This window comes from Hetaerina americana, unplaced genomic scaffold (assembly GCF_022747635.1).
Source record: "Hetaerina americana unplaced genomic scaffold, ioHetAmer1.1.p SCAF_38, whole genome shotgun sequence".
Classification (NCBI taxonomy): domain Eukaryota; kingdom Metazoa; phylum Arthropoda; class Insecta; order Odonata; family Calopterygidae; genus Hetaerina; species Hetaerina americana.
The window spans coordinates 753,517-769,324 of record NW_027286963.1 but is presented as its reverse complement, the minus strand read 5'-3'; the positions used below and the strand labels follow the sequence as shown (position 1 = coordinate 769,324).

Below are 15,808 nucleotides of genomic sequence, written 5' to 3'. Positions count from 1 at the left end.
CAATAAAACGCTCGGTAATAGAATTTGGTCCATATATTCAATAAAATTTCATTCATACAGTTTAAAAGCAGCATAATTCAGATATATACTTACGATTCCGAAGAAATTAATTAAAACCGCCTTCTTCAAAATGTAGACGGTTAGAATTCACTTTTCTGGTGTGCTCCAAATTATTCCCTTTCCCTGTTTCGAACGTGGGAATGTAAAATAAATGAAATTTGTAAAACCCTCAAGGGATACTCACCACCGCCGTTGTTGTAGCAGAGATACGGGAATCGCCAGACGTTGCCCAGTCCGACGCTGTATCCCAGCAAGGAAAGGAGGAAGTCGAACCTTCCGGTCCAGTTTCCCCGCTCAGGCTCCGTGGTCATCACCGAGGCGATGGATCTCGCCTCCTCATCCTCGTCTCCGGCCGGGGTCAGCGGCAGCTGCGAGTTGGCCACTGAGAACTTGTCTTCACTCTGCGAGGGAGACAGGACGAGGTCCTTAAGTATCGGTGAAGGACACAATGATAATTTCTATTGAGGAGGTCTCATCGAGATTTCAAATGCATATCATTTCGATCAATTACCTAGTTACTTGAATATCATTTCGATTTGAGAGGGATTAGAATTTGCCCATCTAAATCAGTAGTAACCCAGTCATTTTCCAGCATTGTAGCCACCCAGAAAAGAGAGAAAAACAATTAAGTAACACTATAAGGAGGGAAAAATCACCACACAGCAGTTATGATCTACCCATCCGAAGACAACATAGCCTTAGAAACCAGTGAGGACACTAAGAAGGAGGTCATTAAGTTAATAGACTCCAGTATTTCAGGAATAAAAATCACGAAAATAAGTAGGATTAAATATAAAGGAATAAGGCTTGAATTTGAGAATCCTGACCTGGAAAAAAATGTTACAAGAGTACCCTTCCATTATGGAAAACAAACTAAAAATACAGAAAGAGGAAAAGAACAAACCGAGGATGTGTGTAATGGTCGTCAAAACAACTGTTATAGATGAAGAACTGGTCAAGTGCATCAAAAAACAAAATGACCTCACCGAGACTGACCATGTGAAAACACTTTTTAAGCTTGGAAAACGAGAAAGTGATAGAACAAACTTTGTCATAGAATTTGCTCACATTTCTAGGAAAATTCTGAAAAACCTTAAACAAATATATACCGGCTACAACTCACATAGGATCAGTGATTATATTAAGCACACACAATGTTGCAAATGACAAAAGTTTGGTCATATTTCCAAAGTTTGTAATTCTACCTCTGTATGTCAACACTGCTCTGGAGACCATAGTTCTAAGGACTTCGCACATTAAGATAACACTCCGACTTGTGCCGATTGCCAGTTATCAAAAATAGAAGATACATCCCAGAAAGAAAACGACCATGCATTCAGTGTCTACCAGAGACGAATTCGGAATCTAATTGAGAACATCGACTATGGAACCGACTAAAAACTGCTTGAATGTAGCTCAAATTAAAAATATATATATATATATATATATATATATATATATATATATATATATATATCATTTCGATTACCTAGCGTGAAGGAAAGAATGAAGATCAACTTTGAAACTTACAAAGGAATTACGCAAATTTTAACAGGACACGGGGAGTTTAGATCATACCTCAAGAAATTAGAGAAAAAAGAGGAGGGGACGTGTGAATGCATAATGGAGGAGACATCGGCAATACACAGAGAGAGTCCTTTATTGCCCAATTTATGCCGAGGAAAGACTCCGACTGGAAGCTATCCTTGGATATTTGCATAATGTCCAACAAAATGGGAAATATCTACACGAGGAACCGATTAAGGAAAACACTGGATAAATTTATCAACTAAAAGATAAAGTGGGAACGGGGAGGACCACGGAAAGGAAGGGCATGTAATTCATATTTTGTATTTTGTCAAAAAATTGACGAAAATGTATTTCGGTTTTAAAAATAAGGTAACCCAAAAAAATGACACAATAAATTGCCCGATTATAATCAAACAGGCCAAATTATAATAATAATTATTATTATTGTTACGAGTTGAACTTCACCTCGTATATCATTTCGATTAATTCCTAGTCCTGAGTGCGCTCTATCAAATGAAAGATGTAGGAATAATGGAGTTTACGGAATTTGAGTAGCTTCAGACATGATGTAGTATAGAAGTCGAACATAATGAATAACTGATCGAAGCACTTTTCCACTTGATAAAACTTTTATTTTACGACCGGGTTTCGATGTAATTAATTACAACATCATTTGGTGATTACATCATCGCCTGATGATGATGTAATGTATCGAAACACGCTCGTAAAATAAAAATTTTATCAAGTGGAATAGTGCCACGATCAGTTATTCATTCTTTACAGAATTTATTGTTTGTCATCATTTCACGCCTGGCCACACATTCTTCAATCTTCGACCCAGTAATTGGTCAGTTGTAAGTAATATAATAGTACCAACGGGTCATCAAAAGTGGTCAATCGGGTCACACCAAACAGACGAACATATAATCTTTGTCGTTCATGAATAATTTCATGTCTTCTGTCAGTCATCTGGAAGGTCATTACTGACATGCATCGTAGATATATTCCGATAGATTGTGTATCTTTTAAAAAAAAATTTTCAGGCCGTGCCTGATGGACGTGTCCTAAATCAATATATCAGTTCGTATTCGTAGAATCACGATTGGTGTGAATGACATATCGAACGGGAATGATATCGAATTGTCCGGTCGCATTTCAAGTCGTAGCAAAAAGTCTTAAGCTGCTGATTTTCTCATTCATGGTTAGCGGGCTGTTCAAATCGATCTTGATCGATAAATGTAAAGAACTTTGATCGATAATCGATCATTATTAATTTTTTGGTTCACTTATGTCATGACCCGTCAGAGAATTCAATCGTGAAACGTGATTGACTCGCTCAAAATGAAGGACGATTGGGTTCAGGAAGGGAAGAGGAAATCATGATGCACGTAGCAGTAATGGGGTCACTTACACAAAGGGAGATAGAATGCTCGTACTTTCAGGATGGTGTGCGTCTCTTTTGTAGATTTCATGATGGTAATCGGTGGAGGGGAAGTTGGATGGAGTTTGTGAATGTGTTGCAGAAAATAGGAATAGATGGGTGGGATTGTAGACTCACGCGCAACCTGTGCATGTCACAGACAAATGACCTCACAGTGGCGGATGGAGAGTCCGGGTGGGCAGTGCTAGCAAGAGGAGTAAGGCAGGGGTTGACATAGGAGGGATCCTTGTTAACCCAGAGTGTGTGTGTCTAAAAACATTTCACAAAGGTCTAACACACCGGAGTGATTAAGTGGTTGCATGTTTAGGTAAATATGTTCTGTTTCGCGGAATTTGGCTTTCATCTGTGTGATTGGCGGGTCAATGTCATTGGAGAAATCCTTGCAAACCCTGAGTGTGGGTGTGGATGTGATTTATAGAAGTGCTCTTATTCCTTAACACACTCTAGTAATCGAGAGGCAGTAAGTTTGTTTTCATTTTTATTATTTATTTTGCCCTTTTGGTAATTGATTCAGGTATACACGGGTCACTGATTCATACACACACCCAAGTGACCTACTGTGTATTCTCTATCCCACCCCTCTTACTTGTAACTTTGTTTTATTCCCCCCCCCCCCTTTTCAACCTTGTGCCAATCAAGTTTACGGTCTCAGCTATACGATTTTCATTGCTTCAGGACTGTAGGTACGTTCATTTTATATTTACATGACACTTAATTTTCAAAACAATAGTGTAAGCATGTGATATCCCAAGCAGCTAAATTTGTTCTCAGGATCATAAACAAAAGAATAGAGAGTAGGGGAAATGATTACTCACGGGATGATCAGTTTGGGTTTAGGGAGAGGTACGCGTGATGCCATTGCAGTAATGAGATTATTAATCGAGAGGAATAAAGAACACAACCAGGAAGTATTTGCCTGTTTCGTAGATTTCGAAAAAGCGTTTGATAGAGTGAATTGGGAAAAACTAATGAGTATTCTGCAGAAAATAGGAATAGATTGGAGGGAAAGGAGGCTAATCCGCAACCTGTACATGTCGCATACTGCTCAGGTGCGAGTGGGGAACGGGGAGTCCGGTTGGGCAGTGTTAGGAAGGGGTGTAAGGCAGGGTTGCCCATTATCACCGTTGCTGTTCAACCTGTATGCAGAGGAAATGATCAAAGAGGCATGGGAAGAACTGGAGGTTGGAATGAAAGTGGTCCGGGGAATTCGTCAAATCAGTTAGGTTTGCTGATGACCGTGCTTTAGTTTAGTCAGTCAGCCAAGGGGTTTTGACCATTGCTGAGTGAATTGGAAATTCAATGCAATAGATATGCAATGAGATTCAATATTAATAAATGCAAAATAAAAACAAAGGTAATGCGATTTTCTAGAAAGAAAAAGGCTAAGCTTAACATTAAAATAGGAGGGCATAAACTAGAGCAGGTAGAACAGTTTACGTATCTCGGCAGTGTTTTGGACCAACACGGTCAAAGTAGTAGGGACGTAAGGAGAAGAATTGCGCTAGGCAAAGAGGCTTTCACAAGGAGGAGGGAGTTGATGATAGGGACGTTGAGTAAGGATGTTAAGAAAAGACTCGTAAAAACTTTGATATGGAGCGTAGCTATGTACGGCGCGGAAACGTGGTCGTTGAAGCAGGAGGATAGACGTAGACTGGAGGCTTTTGAAATGTGGGTTTGGAGAAGAATGGAGAAGGTGAAATGGAAAGAGAAGAAAACAAATGAGGAAGAACTTGGCATGGTGGGTGAAGAGAGGGATTTGTTGGGAGAAATCCTATGCAGGCAGGAAAAGTGGCTGAAGGGGGTGTTGATGGGCAATGGGATGTAATAGAGGGGAGAATGTTGGGCAAAAAAGGAAAGGGAAGGAACAGGTTAGGGATGTTGGACGGGATGAAGGGAGGACGAAAGTACTGATAGATGAAGAGGGACCTGATGTAGAGTAGGACGCTGGATTTTGTGTTTTGCTAGGAGTAACAAAGTTTTATTTTTTTGGTAGCTGTGTCCATCCAAAAACCTACCTTAACCGGTAGATTACCTAATAATAAATAAGTGTAAGCATGGCAGCTGCATTTTCAATATATACAATAGAGAAAAAGCATACTCTCATCGTTTTGTTGAGCGCCTAAGATGATAGAAACAATGACATTTGTCAGTGAATGAAAGTTGTTGATTCATCTCTGTCACTTACAACATTTGCATGTGAACGAAGAAGTTCATAAACAGCATTACTTCTCTAAGAGACTCCCCTTGACAAGGTTAGGGACACCTAAGTATTGACTCCACCGGATTTAGCAGCAGTTAAATCTATGGTATTTCTAAAATTAACGTGAACTTTCCAAATTCTGGAATATTTCTTTTGCAAACCATGGCGAGTACATATAAAAATAGTGTGATGCAAAAAACCTTTACTTTTAAATTCGTCTGTGAAGCTGCTTGATGAGAAATCGGTCTTAAAGTATGTCACTATGCCTCAAAATCTCAAGAGTAACTCAATTAAAATGAATATGAAATGCAAAAATAATAAATCGAAGTATTTATTCAAAGTAACATATTAGAAATATTAGACTTATATCGATAAATACTACATTTCGGTGCAATGGAATAGTTTCAAAGATCCAAAATATGGCAAGGCGCTATAACTTGAGATCATCGGATGCTGTGATCCAGTTAAGCACACAAGATGAAGATCCTGCTGCACATGAAGATACACAAAGTGATGAAGGGAATTTTACAGAAGATGAGGATGGCACGGGATCGGAGCAAAGTGGTGAAAACTTTATTTTTTATTCAACTAATATTGGATGAAGGACCAATCTGAAGACCCACATCATGAACAACGAGTCAGGGTAGGTGTGTTCATTGCCCTTGAACCATTGACCGAAAATATGGAGAAAATGCTCTCGTTGTATGGCATGCGTATGTCCAGAGCACAGGGGCGTTCTCTGTCAAACTTGCTCTCAGCAAGAATAAGACATAAGAAATCGCTATGTAGGTACCTTTCGCAATGATGATATAAGTATTTCTTTCTACATTGATGGTGCATGTGCTCTTTCCTTTCTAATAAAGCCGATTTTTTCCAATTTGAACGAAATTCTTACTAACAATACCCATTTTCAAAAATTAGTTTTTTTTTCTATTTCTTACAATTTGCGCACTTTGATTTCTTGAAATGTATACCTTTTTTCAGAACTGAAAAACAATAACGGATATCGACTTAAAGCATAGCATCCTTTATTTATAATTCCGTTAGATTCACCCGACTCGATTGAAAATTAATTAAGATATCGTAAATTTATGAAAAAAGTTACTTTGCTGATTTTTCACGTTTCTTGCCCTTTTTACTCATTTTCTCTAATTCTATAAACTTAAAAAAAACTCTTCTTGTCACATGATTTTACATTAAAAAATTATCTCACATAGGATTCTCAGAGTCATAATGGGTGTGAGATACGAATTTTTTTAAATTAGGGTGTTTTTTCACCCCAAGTTTTCAGAATAGGGTGATATAATAGAGTTACCGTTCTAGGGTTGGTTATTTTCTGTCCCGATTGAATGGAAAAGAGTTGCCATGGATCATAAAAATCTTCTACCTGCTTCTCACGCAAAATTTGCTGTTTTTATTGTAACCATAGAAGTCATTTTACTGCAATAATCCATTAATCATATTATGTAAAGAAAATATGAGAATCGACTTTAAAAAAAGGAATTTTTTTTGTACTGGATGTACAATTGTTGATTCAATGGAGTTAGTAATGAAAAACGTTATGAAAATCAAAAGAAATGAAAAATAAAATTATTAATGGCCAAAAGATTTTTTTTAAATTGAGATGTTTGCATAGCGAAAACATTTAAAAAATTAATTAATAAATAAATAATTAATAATAAATTAATTAATATAGAAATAGGGACGCCTTGATAGCTCAACTGTGTAAAGCACACTGTCAGATATCGGGCATATCCGAGTTCGAATCCAGGGACAACCAGTCCATATCTGCTCAAAAAGGTCATCTGTAGAAATTACTGAATTCTCAAAAGCCATAAAATGGCGAATATTTGTCTAAAGATATGTGTCGATATGTTCGTGGAGATTTCTATGAATATTCGTTGATTGAATTAAGGAATTCAACTATCATGGAAGAAAATGCTTTTAAATCAGGAGTTTTTTAACTCCACGTTGAATAGTTCGCGTATTTTTATTGCGAGTATTGCGATTTTTTAGTCATTCGTGTACGTGGAGAAGTATATCTCACTTAGATGTCAGGGTGAATGTAACTGTAATTTTTAATATGTACATGCTTTGATTTTGTACACACACACGCACATGCAAAAACACACGCACACACACACGCGCGCACGCACACAGACACGCACGCACAGACACGCACGCACTCGCACGCATGCACAAACACGCACATACACGCAGACATACACAGACACACACACACAGACACGCACGCACAGACACACGCACACACACAGACACGCACGCACTCGCACGCATGCACAAACACGCACATACACGCAGACATACACAGACACACACACACACAGACACGCACGCCGAGACACACACGCAGACGCGCGCGCGCACGCACGTACACACACATACATATAATTCACCCATCAGGGTAGGGGGGCAAGTTCCTTTCCCTGTGCCGGTTATGGTTTCCCAGGAAGATCTGGTACCCGGAAAATTACATAGCTTGGGTGGAGCTGCAGGTGCCCAGAGTGCCTTGCCTGAGAATTGAACCCAGGCCCTCCGGTCAGTAGTCCAACGCTGTGTGTGTGTAATGGAATTAAAAATTAGGAAAAAATTCAATTTTATTTCTGTTTGCTCTGCATTTACCCCAAGCCACAAACTCTGGCGGTAGCTTGCAGGGCTTCATGTAGAAAGGAAGAGGAAGTAAAGGTGCAGAGCTAGTGAGACTTACATTGAGGCATAAATGTTTTTTTAAATTAAGTTAAAAGGGAATGTTTTAGGGGTAGATCAAGGCTACAATATCTGGCACGTGTAAGAGAAAGGATCCAGGGGAAAATATCTCATGAAGAAACGAAAAGGAAGGCTCATAAAAGAGAGGGATAGAATTATATACTGAGACCAACTGAACGATTCCCAACGATGAGAAACATCTGCAAGAAACGCTTATCTATTTTACGAGTGGGGAAAGAATAAAAATTCCGCTCTCTTATCTTCACGTGAGTTAGGGAAGGGAGATAGATGAAACAGCAATTTATGCAAAAAAATTCCATTACACTTAAAACATGAATGGATATATGCATATAACTGCAGTTCTGTCCTTTTCTTTCTTGAGAAAGGAGGCTTGGGCCACCGAAAATTCGAAACCGAGTAAGTTTCTTTTTTTGTGTGTTTCTGTGTTTTTGTCTTTGTCTACTAGTGCTAACTTCATATACATTATTATTCAGGGGGGCCAGTTCCTTTCCCTGTGCCGGTTATGGTTTCCCAGGAAGATCTGGAACCCGAAAAATCACTTTAGCTAGGGTGGAGCTGCAGGTGCCCAGAGTTCCTTGCCCGGGAATCGAACCCGGGACCCTCCGGTCAGCAGTCCAACGCTCTACCCATATATGTAGAAATATATATATGTATATATATATATATATATAATATATATATAATATATACATATATATGTGTGTTTGTATATGTGTATATATATGTATGTATGTATATGTTATGTATTTAAACATACATGAATATGTTTGTGTGTATATGCCTCCTGCATATATAATATATATTCAAACATGAAATCTCGCCAAACGGCGAACAAACACTCATTCACTTGGAAGTAGATATAAGGAAAAGGGATAGGAACACACATAAAAGACGAACACAAAAGAGTTGGGGAAGGCGGAATCAAGCGGATCAATAGAGCAAAAACATTTCCATGACCGGGACTTGTACCACTGATTTTTCGATTGGCCGGACCGATACTTAAATCACTTGAGCTATCAGGGAAACTTAATTTAAACTTAAATCTGCTGGGGGTTTATGCTAGCAAGTGCCCCGATGCATCAAGTCCCGGTCAAGAAAATATTCTGCTCGATTCCCCCTTCCCCATCTCTCTTGTGTTTGTCATTTATATGTGTTTCTATCCCTATTCCATATATCCATTTCCATGTTAATGAGGATATATACACACACACGCACACACACACACACACACACACACACACACATATATATATATATATATATATATGTGTGTGTGTGTGTGTGTGTGTGTGTGTGTGCGTGTGTGTGTGTGTGTGTGTGTGCGTGTGTTCGTGTGTGTGTATATGTATGTGTGTGTATATGTATGTGTGTATATATATATATATATATATATATATATATATATATATATATATATATATATATACATACACACACATATGTGTATGAATTCAATTCAAGTGTAAAATATATCATGGTAACTAACTGGTACATTCAGTATAGTATCTAAATAAGACTTTTCTTTGCTCACGAGAAGAGCTATTACCAACAAGATGGACAAAAGCGTAGGCTGGATGAGATAATGACAATATACTAGATTTCTTATGATGGAAAAGAATGATAATTCCCTCTTTACTATCGGTTTCTTTTCTTCAACGTTTAATCTCTCTTTTCACTGGCATGATTACTGTGGTACGGTAGGGCTATGATATACATGATTGTAAAAATAAATCCATTGGGATGGGATACGACCTGATAGTAATAAGGAAAGTGTAATGTGTGTAAGAAAAATTGGGATACATTACTAAGCGACTTATAATTGGACGTTTTAATATTTTTCCTGAAATGTCGGCTCGCAGTTCTTTGATCCTTCCTTATCACTCGTGGGGATAATGACATCCTAAAACAGTCGAGCAGAGATTTAACCTCTTAAGATTATTTTCATCAACCCTCCTACCGTTTTACCATTGGGTAATAACAAATTTTTATCATCTTCGCATAAGTATCGCACTTCCATGGCTCTATGAAAGAGGATACTGGTTCGATTTCTGACAAAATTGGTATGGAGACTGTCGTGTTATTTCCTGTATGGTTGGAGTAGGCAGGCATCTGTACTGCGTTCAAGTCAAGTCACGAAGAGTTTGGAATGAGCGATGCGACAGTAACTGATTGGAAAATACGAGGGTAGGAGGGTGCAATAATGCACACATGCTTGTAGACCACAAACAAAATGACCTTCATAAACACTCCTGGTGGCACGTGGAAGTAACATTCCCCCTCAATGCTCATGCGCAGGTTTGAGGTCGTTAAATTCATTCAGTATATTTTGAGAAGCGGATGTATGGAGACGTGTTCTAGTGCTATGTCAAGTTTTGTGTCTTATGCTATGTCAATGCGAGTTAAACAGCTTGCTCTCATCGGATTTTTTTAACTGCTGAAAAAGTGACTCCTACTGAGATTTATCGTCGTTTGAAGGCTGTTTATAGTAACGATGCTGTTGATAAGACTACTGGAAATCGATGGGTAGTAAAATTTCGTGGTTGCGAGCCTGGAAAAGCCATAATTGTTGATGACACACGCTGCGGAAGTCCGATCAGTGTCACAGACGATAAATATCGCAAACACGTTGAGAATTTGATTCAAAATGACCGGCGAATCACTCAAAAGCGTATCGCAAACCATATTGGAATACTCAAGGAACGTATAGGCTTCATTATTGACCAATTTGGATAACATAAAATCTATGCACGATGGATACCACGCCATCTCAAAGAGAAGAGCGAAAAAAACTCTTATTATTTCCCCGATCTTGCGCCTAGCTATTTTTATTTTTTTCCTCAACTCAAAAGACACCTCAAAGGTAATCATTACACCTCGGACAATGAGGTGAAGGCAAAAATTCGATAGCAGCACGCTGTTTAACTCGTGTTGACATAGCACTAGAACACGTCTCTATACCTCCGCTTCTTACAATACACTGGATGAATGTAACGACCTCAAAGTTGCGCATGCGTGTTGAGGGGGGAATGTTACTTCCGCATGCCACTAGGAGTGATTATGAAAGTCATTTTGTCTGTGGTCTACAAGCATGTGTGCATTATTACACCCTCCTACCCTCGTATTTCATTTGAGGCGTTTGTGCGTACTCTACATTGAAGAATCCAAAAAAATACTTAAACTTCGTCGGAGATGGTTTAACATTAGAAATTTACAAAAGTGTATTTTCACGCTGGAAATCTGATATGAGAAGAATTTATCAACATAAATTGGCCTGTCGTTGGTAATGGCCGAGACACCCGGGAACATTTTATGTACGTTGTACCCGATAGAAGATTGATGATAATGATATTTTTGATGAAATGTGACGGTGAAATGGAATCATTTTGGGTAATGAAATAATTTATCCATCAAAGTACGTCGATTAAATCTGACTACTGGACAAAGTACACAATCGAGCAAATATTAATTGTCATTCCTTCGTATCATACTCTTTATTGCTATTAATAGGTCGTGCTCTTACGTTAAGGTATTGAGTATTTAAAAAACAAAAAATGGGTTTTTGTATCAGATCCAAGAATTATTTCACGATTCCAATGCACGGCTGGAATGAGAGCGCGGGAAAGAAATCGTGACACTTCGGACAGAATGACCTTATCCATTTTTTTCTCATAACCCTCAAATCAACGATGTGGGAAAACTGTTACTATTCCCGTCCGATTTCCAAGGAAGATCATTTCCGAGCTTTCCCTTCAATTTTTTATTCACGTTTACGACCCCTCTCCCCCCACAAGTCGAATCGATTGAAGCCGTGCCGTGATCGACTTGGAAATGCATCTATTTATACACAAGCAAATAGGTTTGGAGTTGTGGGTTGTAGAGGGGGTGGGGGAAGATATTGGGAGAAGGGGGGATGGAAGGGGGTGGAGGAGAGAGAGAGAGAGTGGGGTGGGTTACGGGGAGATCCCTGAGGACAGATGGCACGCGAGGGAAGGCTGACCTCAACCGCTGGCGATAGGTTAAGAAACCCTCCATACCTCCCTCCCTCGCCCGCCTATCTCAGCCCTCGGAACATCATCTCGCCTCCCTTACCCCCACCCCCGAGGCCCCCACCCAAACCCCCTTTGGAAAACACGGAGCGAATTATTATTCGATCGCTCCCTCTCAACTTCCTTGAATCATGTTTTCCCTTCTTTTTTTCCTTTTTCCTAACGGCAGCAAAGGGAAGACCGGAGTCTCTTGGCTGATTCGAAAACCCTTTTTGACTGTGTTTGTGTTATTTCTTGAGTTTGTGTGTATTTATTTATATTGAACCCCGTCACACACACACACAAAGTTCTCTCATCCTTCCACCACCATCAACCCCATTCCTTCCAACACAAACACTCCCACTCTCTCCTTCCCAACCCCTTTTCCATGAGTCACCACGGTAGCGACCTGCCTTTACGTCTCTGTAGAGGCCGAACGTATTTTCCGAAATCGCTTCTCCCCGCCCACTTCCACCTCCCATATCTTGGAGCGCGTATCTCACGCGGGGGTCGGTGGGAAGGGGGTGGGGTGAGAGCGGGGGAGGTTAGGGGTGAGGACCCGGTAACCCCGTAGGAATTTTGAGAATTTCACTTCTCCTCTCTGCCCTTAACAAAACGACCCGAACTTCTTAATTCAATCTCTGGGGAAAGTGCCAACTTCCAATCAGCCTCTTGCCATACTCACGTATTATGGGCAGAAAAAACAATAGATGAAAATACTCTCATATCCAACTTTTAAGTTAAAAAAATTAAACAGTTAAAGAAACTTTGTATTCCCGCATATATTTTACTTTTTACGGCCTAAGTCCAGTGGTGCTACACCTGATTTTTGCCCTTTTACAAGGTTTGTATAAAAAAGGTATCGGTACAATTTTGTCCTAAGGTGTGCGCGAAATTCTGAATTCAGACTATCGGTTAAGTGTGTGCATGATGGCAGATCGTATATTGGCAATGCTAAGATGACATTGCACACCCTTATCACTGAAAGTTTGGCGATTCGAAACATCTGAGCAAAACTCGTCCTCCCGAAGGTCTTTTTGACGGACGACCTAGAGCAGAGTTGAGTGTCTACTTGCGAAGATCTTCTACAACGGCATTCCGATGATCCCCCGACCCCCTTGTAGTCCCGATTTGGCAACAGCAGACTATTTCCTATTCTTAAAAGTGAAATCCTCCCTCAAATGAGAACCACCATGGGGCCCTAATTGCCGTCAAATAAGCTTGCAGGTGTACCCTTGATGACCTTCAGGAATCCATCTACCTGGTAATCTTCAAGTTGCAGAAAAGACGCTGGCGAAGGTGTGTCGACGCTCAAGGGATGTATTACGAAGAATTTTCAGGCATTGTAACAATATCTGAAATAAATCTTTTATCCGAAACGTTTCCCAATACTGTTTTTACGAACCAAGTTTATATTATTTCTTTTTTTAATAGAAGATGTGTGAGCTATTAGTTGTGAAATTGAAGTTTAGCATATTCTTCTAGCCAATAATAAGGAAACTTAAGTTTAAAGTTTATTCTTTATTTTCTAATTATTGTCTTGGGTAATTTAATTAAACTTTTAATCCTTATTTGTTTTCTAAGTGCATTCACTGGAGAATTCATCAATAGTGTAACATTCCTTACGTGAATAACGGATGCATCATAAAGTTCAGTCACCATCCTTTCTCTTGGGCTTAAGGTGGATTGCGGTGTGCCGTGTGTTGGTCAAAGTAGATGTAGTACGGCCGATGAGCAAACACCTTCCGCCACAAGTATTTGCCACGGCTACAAGGCTAGTGTGTAGACGTACAAGTAGCTGAATCACAACTTCATCTATACCTGATAGTAATTACTGTGTCTTTTTGTAATGAAGATATTTCCCACAGTAACGCCTGATACCATTTAATCTATCGTTCGGGCTGTTATCATTCATGGTCTGTCCCGCTTAAGTCGGGTTTTGGCTGATAACAGACAGATCCTTAATATATTTCTAAATCATGCCTGATAGACACCTTGATACCTCATATAACGAATTATGTAAATGTGTGTTTATATATATATATATATATATATATATATATATATTATTATTATTTATTATTAGGTAATATACCGGTTAAGGTAGGTTTTTGGATGGACATAGGTACTAATTTAATAATTTGCGACCCCTAGAAAAACACAACATCCTACTTTACATCAGGTCCCTCTTCAGCTCTGAGTACTTTCTTCCTCCCTTCATCCCATCAACAATCCCTATCCTGTTCCTTCCCTTTCCTCGTTTGCCTAACATTCTCCCCTCAATTACAGTCTTCAACATCCCACTGCCGGTCAACACCCCCTTCATCCACTTTTCCTGCCTACATAGGATTTCTCCCAACAAACCCTTCTCTTCGCCCACCATACCTGGTACTTCCTCGTTTGTTTTCTTCTCTGTCCATTTCATTTTCTCCACTCTTCTCCACACCCACATATCAAAAGCCTCCAATCTACGTCTATCCTCCTGCTTCAATGACCACGTTTCCGCGCCGTATATAGCCACGCTCCATATCAAAGTTTTTACTTAACATCCTTACTCAATGTCCCTGTCATCAACTCCCTCCTCCTTGTGAAAGCCTCTCTGCCTAGCGCAATTCTTCTCCTTACGTCCCTACTACTTTGACCGTGTTGGTCCAAAACACTACCGAGATACGTAAACTGTTCTACCTGCTCTAGTTTTTTCCCTCCTATTTTAATGTATAGCTTGGCCTTTTTCTTTCTAGAAAATCGCATAACCTTTGTTTTACTAATGTTGATTCTCATCCCATACCTGTCGGACTGAATTTCGAATTCACTAAGCAATGCTTGCAGACCCTTGGTCGACTGACAAACTAAAGCTTGGTCATCAGCAAACCTAACTGATTTTACGAATTCCCCGCCCACTTTGATTACTACCTCGAGTTCTTCCCATGCCTCTTTGATCATTTCCTCTGCATACAGGTTGAACAGCAACGGTGATAATGGGCAACCCTGCCTTACACCCCTTCCTAACACTGCCCATCCTGACTCCCCGTTTCCCACCCGCACCTGAGCAGTCCGAGACATGTACAGGTTCCGGATTAGCCTCCTTTCCCTCCAATCTATTCCTATTTTCTACAATATACTCATTAGTTTTTCCCAATTCATCTATCAAACGCTTTTTTAAAATCTACGAATCAGGCAAATACCTCCTGGTTGTGTTCTATATTCCTCTCGATTAATAATCTCATTACTGCGATGGCATCACGCGTACCTCTCCCCTTCCTAAACCCAAACTGATCATCCCCTAAGTAATCATTTGCCCTACTCTCTATCCTTTTGTTTATGATCCTGAGAACAACCTTAGCTGCGTGGGATATCAAACTAATTGTCCTATAGTCCTCACATGACGTGGTCTTTACCTTTTTCGGAATAGGAACTAAAACTGATCTCACAAAGTCTTCCGGCCAGATTCTCTCCTCATAAATACTACGGATCAGCCCATATAGCCTCTTCCTCCCACATTTTCCTAAGCATTTTAAAAGTTCCACGGGAATGTTATCTACCCCCACGGCCTTATTTAGTTTCATCTCCCTTAATGCCCTTTCTTTCTCATTGTCTAGTATGCCTGGACCAAAGCTGTCCTCCTCTACGTCATTTTCTTTTTCGTCATGATCGTGAGAATTACGAGGAAAGATATGGTCCTTTAATTGCTGCCGAGGCCTATCTCCCACATCTTATCCGAATCGCCTTATCTGCCGATATAATTAGGGACCTTAATAATTTCTTCCGTTCCTTTGAAGACTGATTGCGATCAATTTGCGAGAA

General features: G+C 39.7%; 1 protein-coding gene across 1 annotated transcript in view; it reads right to left on the bottom strand.

The window, feature by feature from the left end:
• Positions 1–15,808, bottom strand: part of LOC139691595 (sodium- and chloride-dependent glycine transporter 1-like) — a 290,983-nt gene that overhangs the window by 235,853 nt on the left and 39,322 nt on the right. Inside the window, exon 2 of the mRNA XM_071589491.1 lies at positions 245–461. Within this exon, the coding sequence (XP_071445592.1) occupies positions 245–461 (217 nt within the window). The remainder of the gene's footprint in view (positions 1–244; positions 462–15,808) is intronic.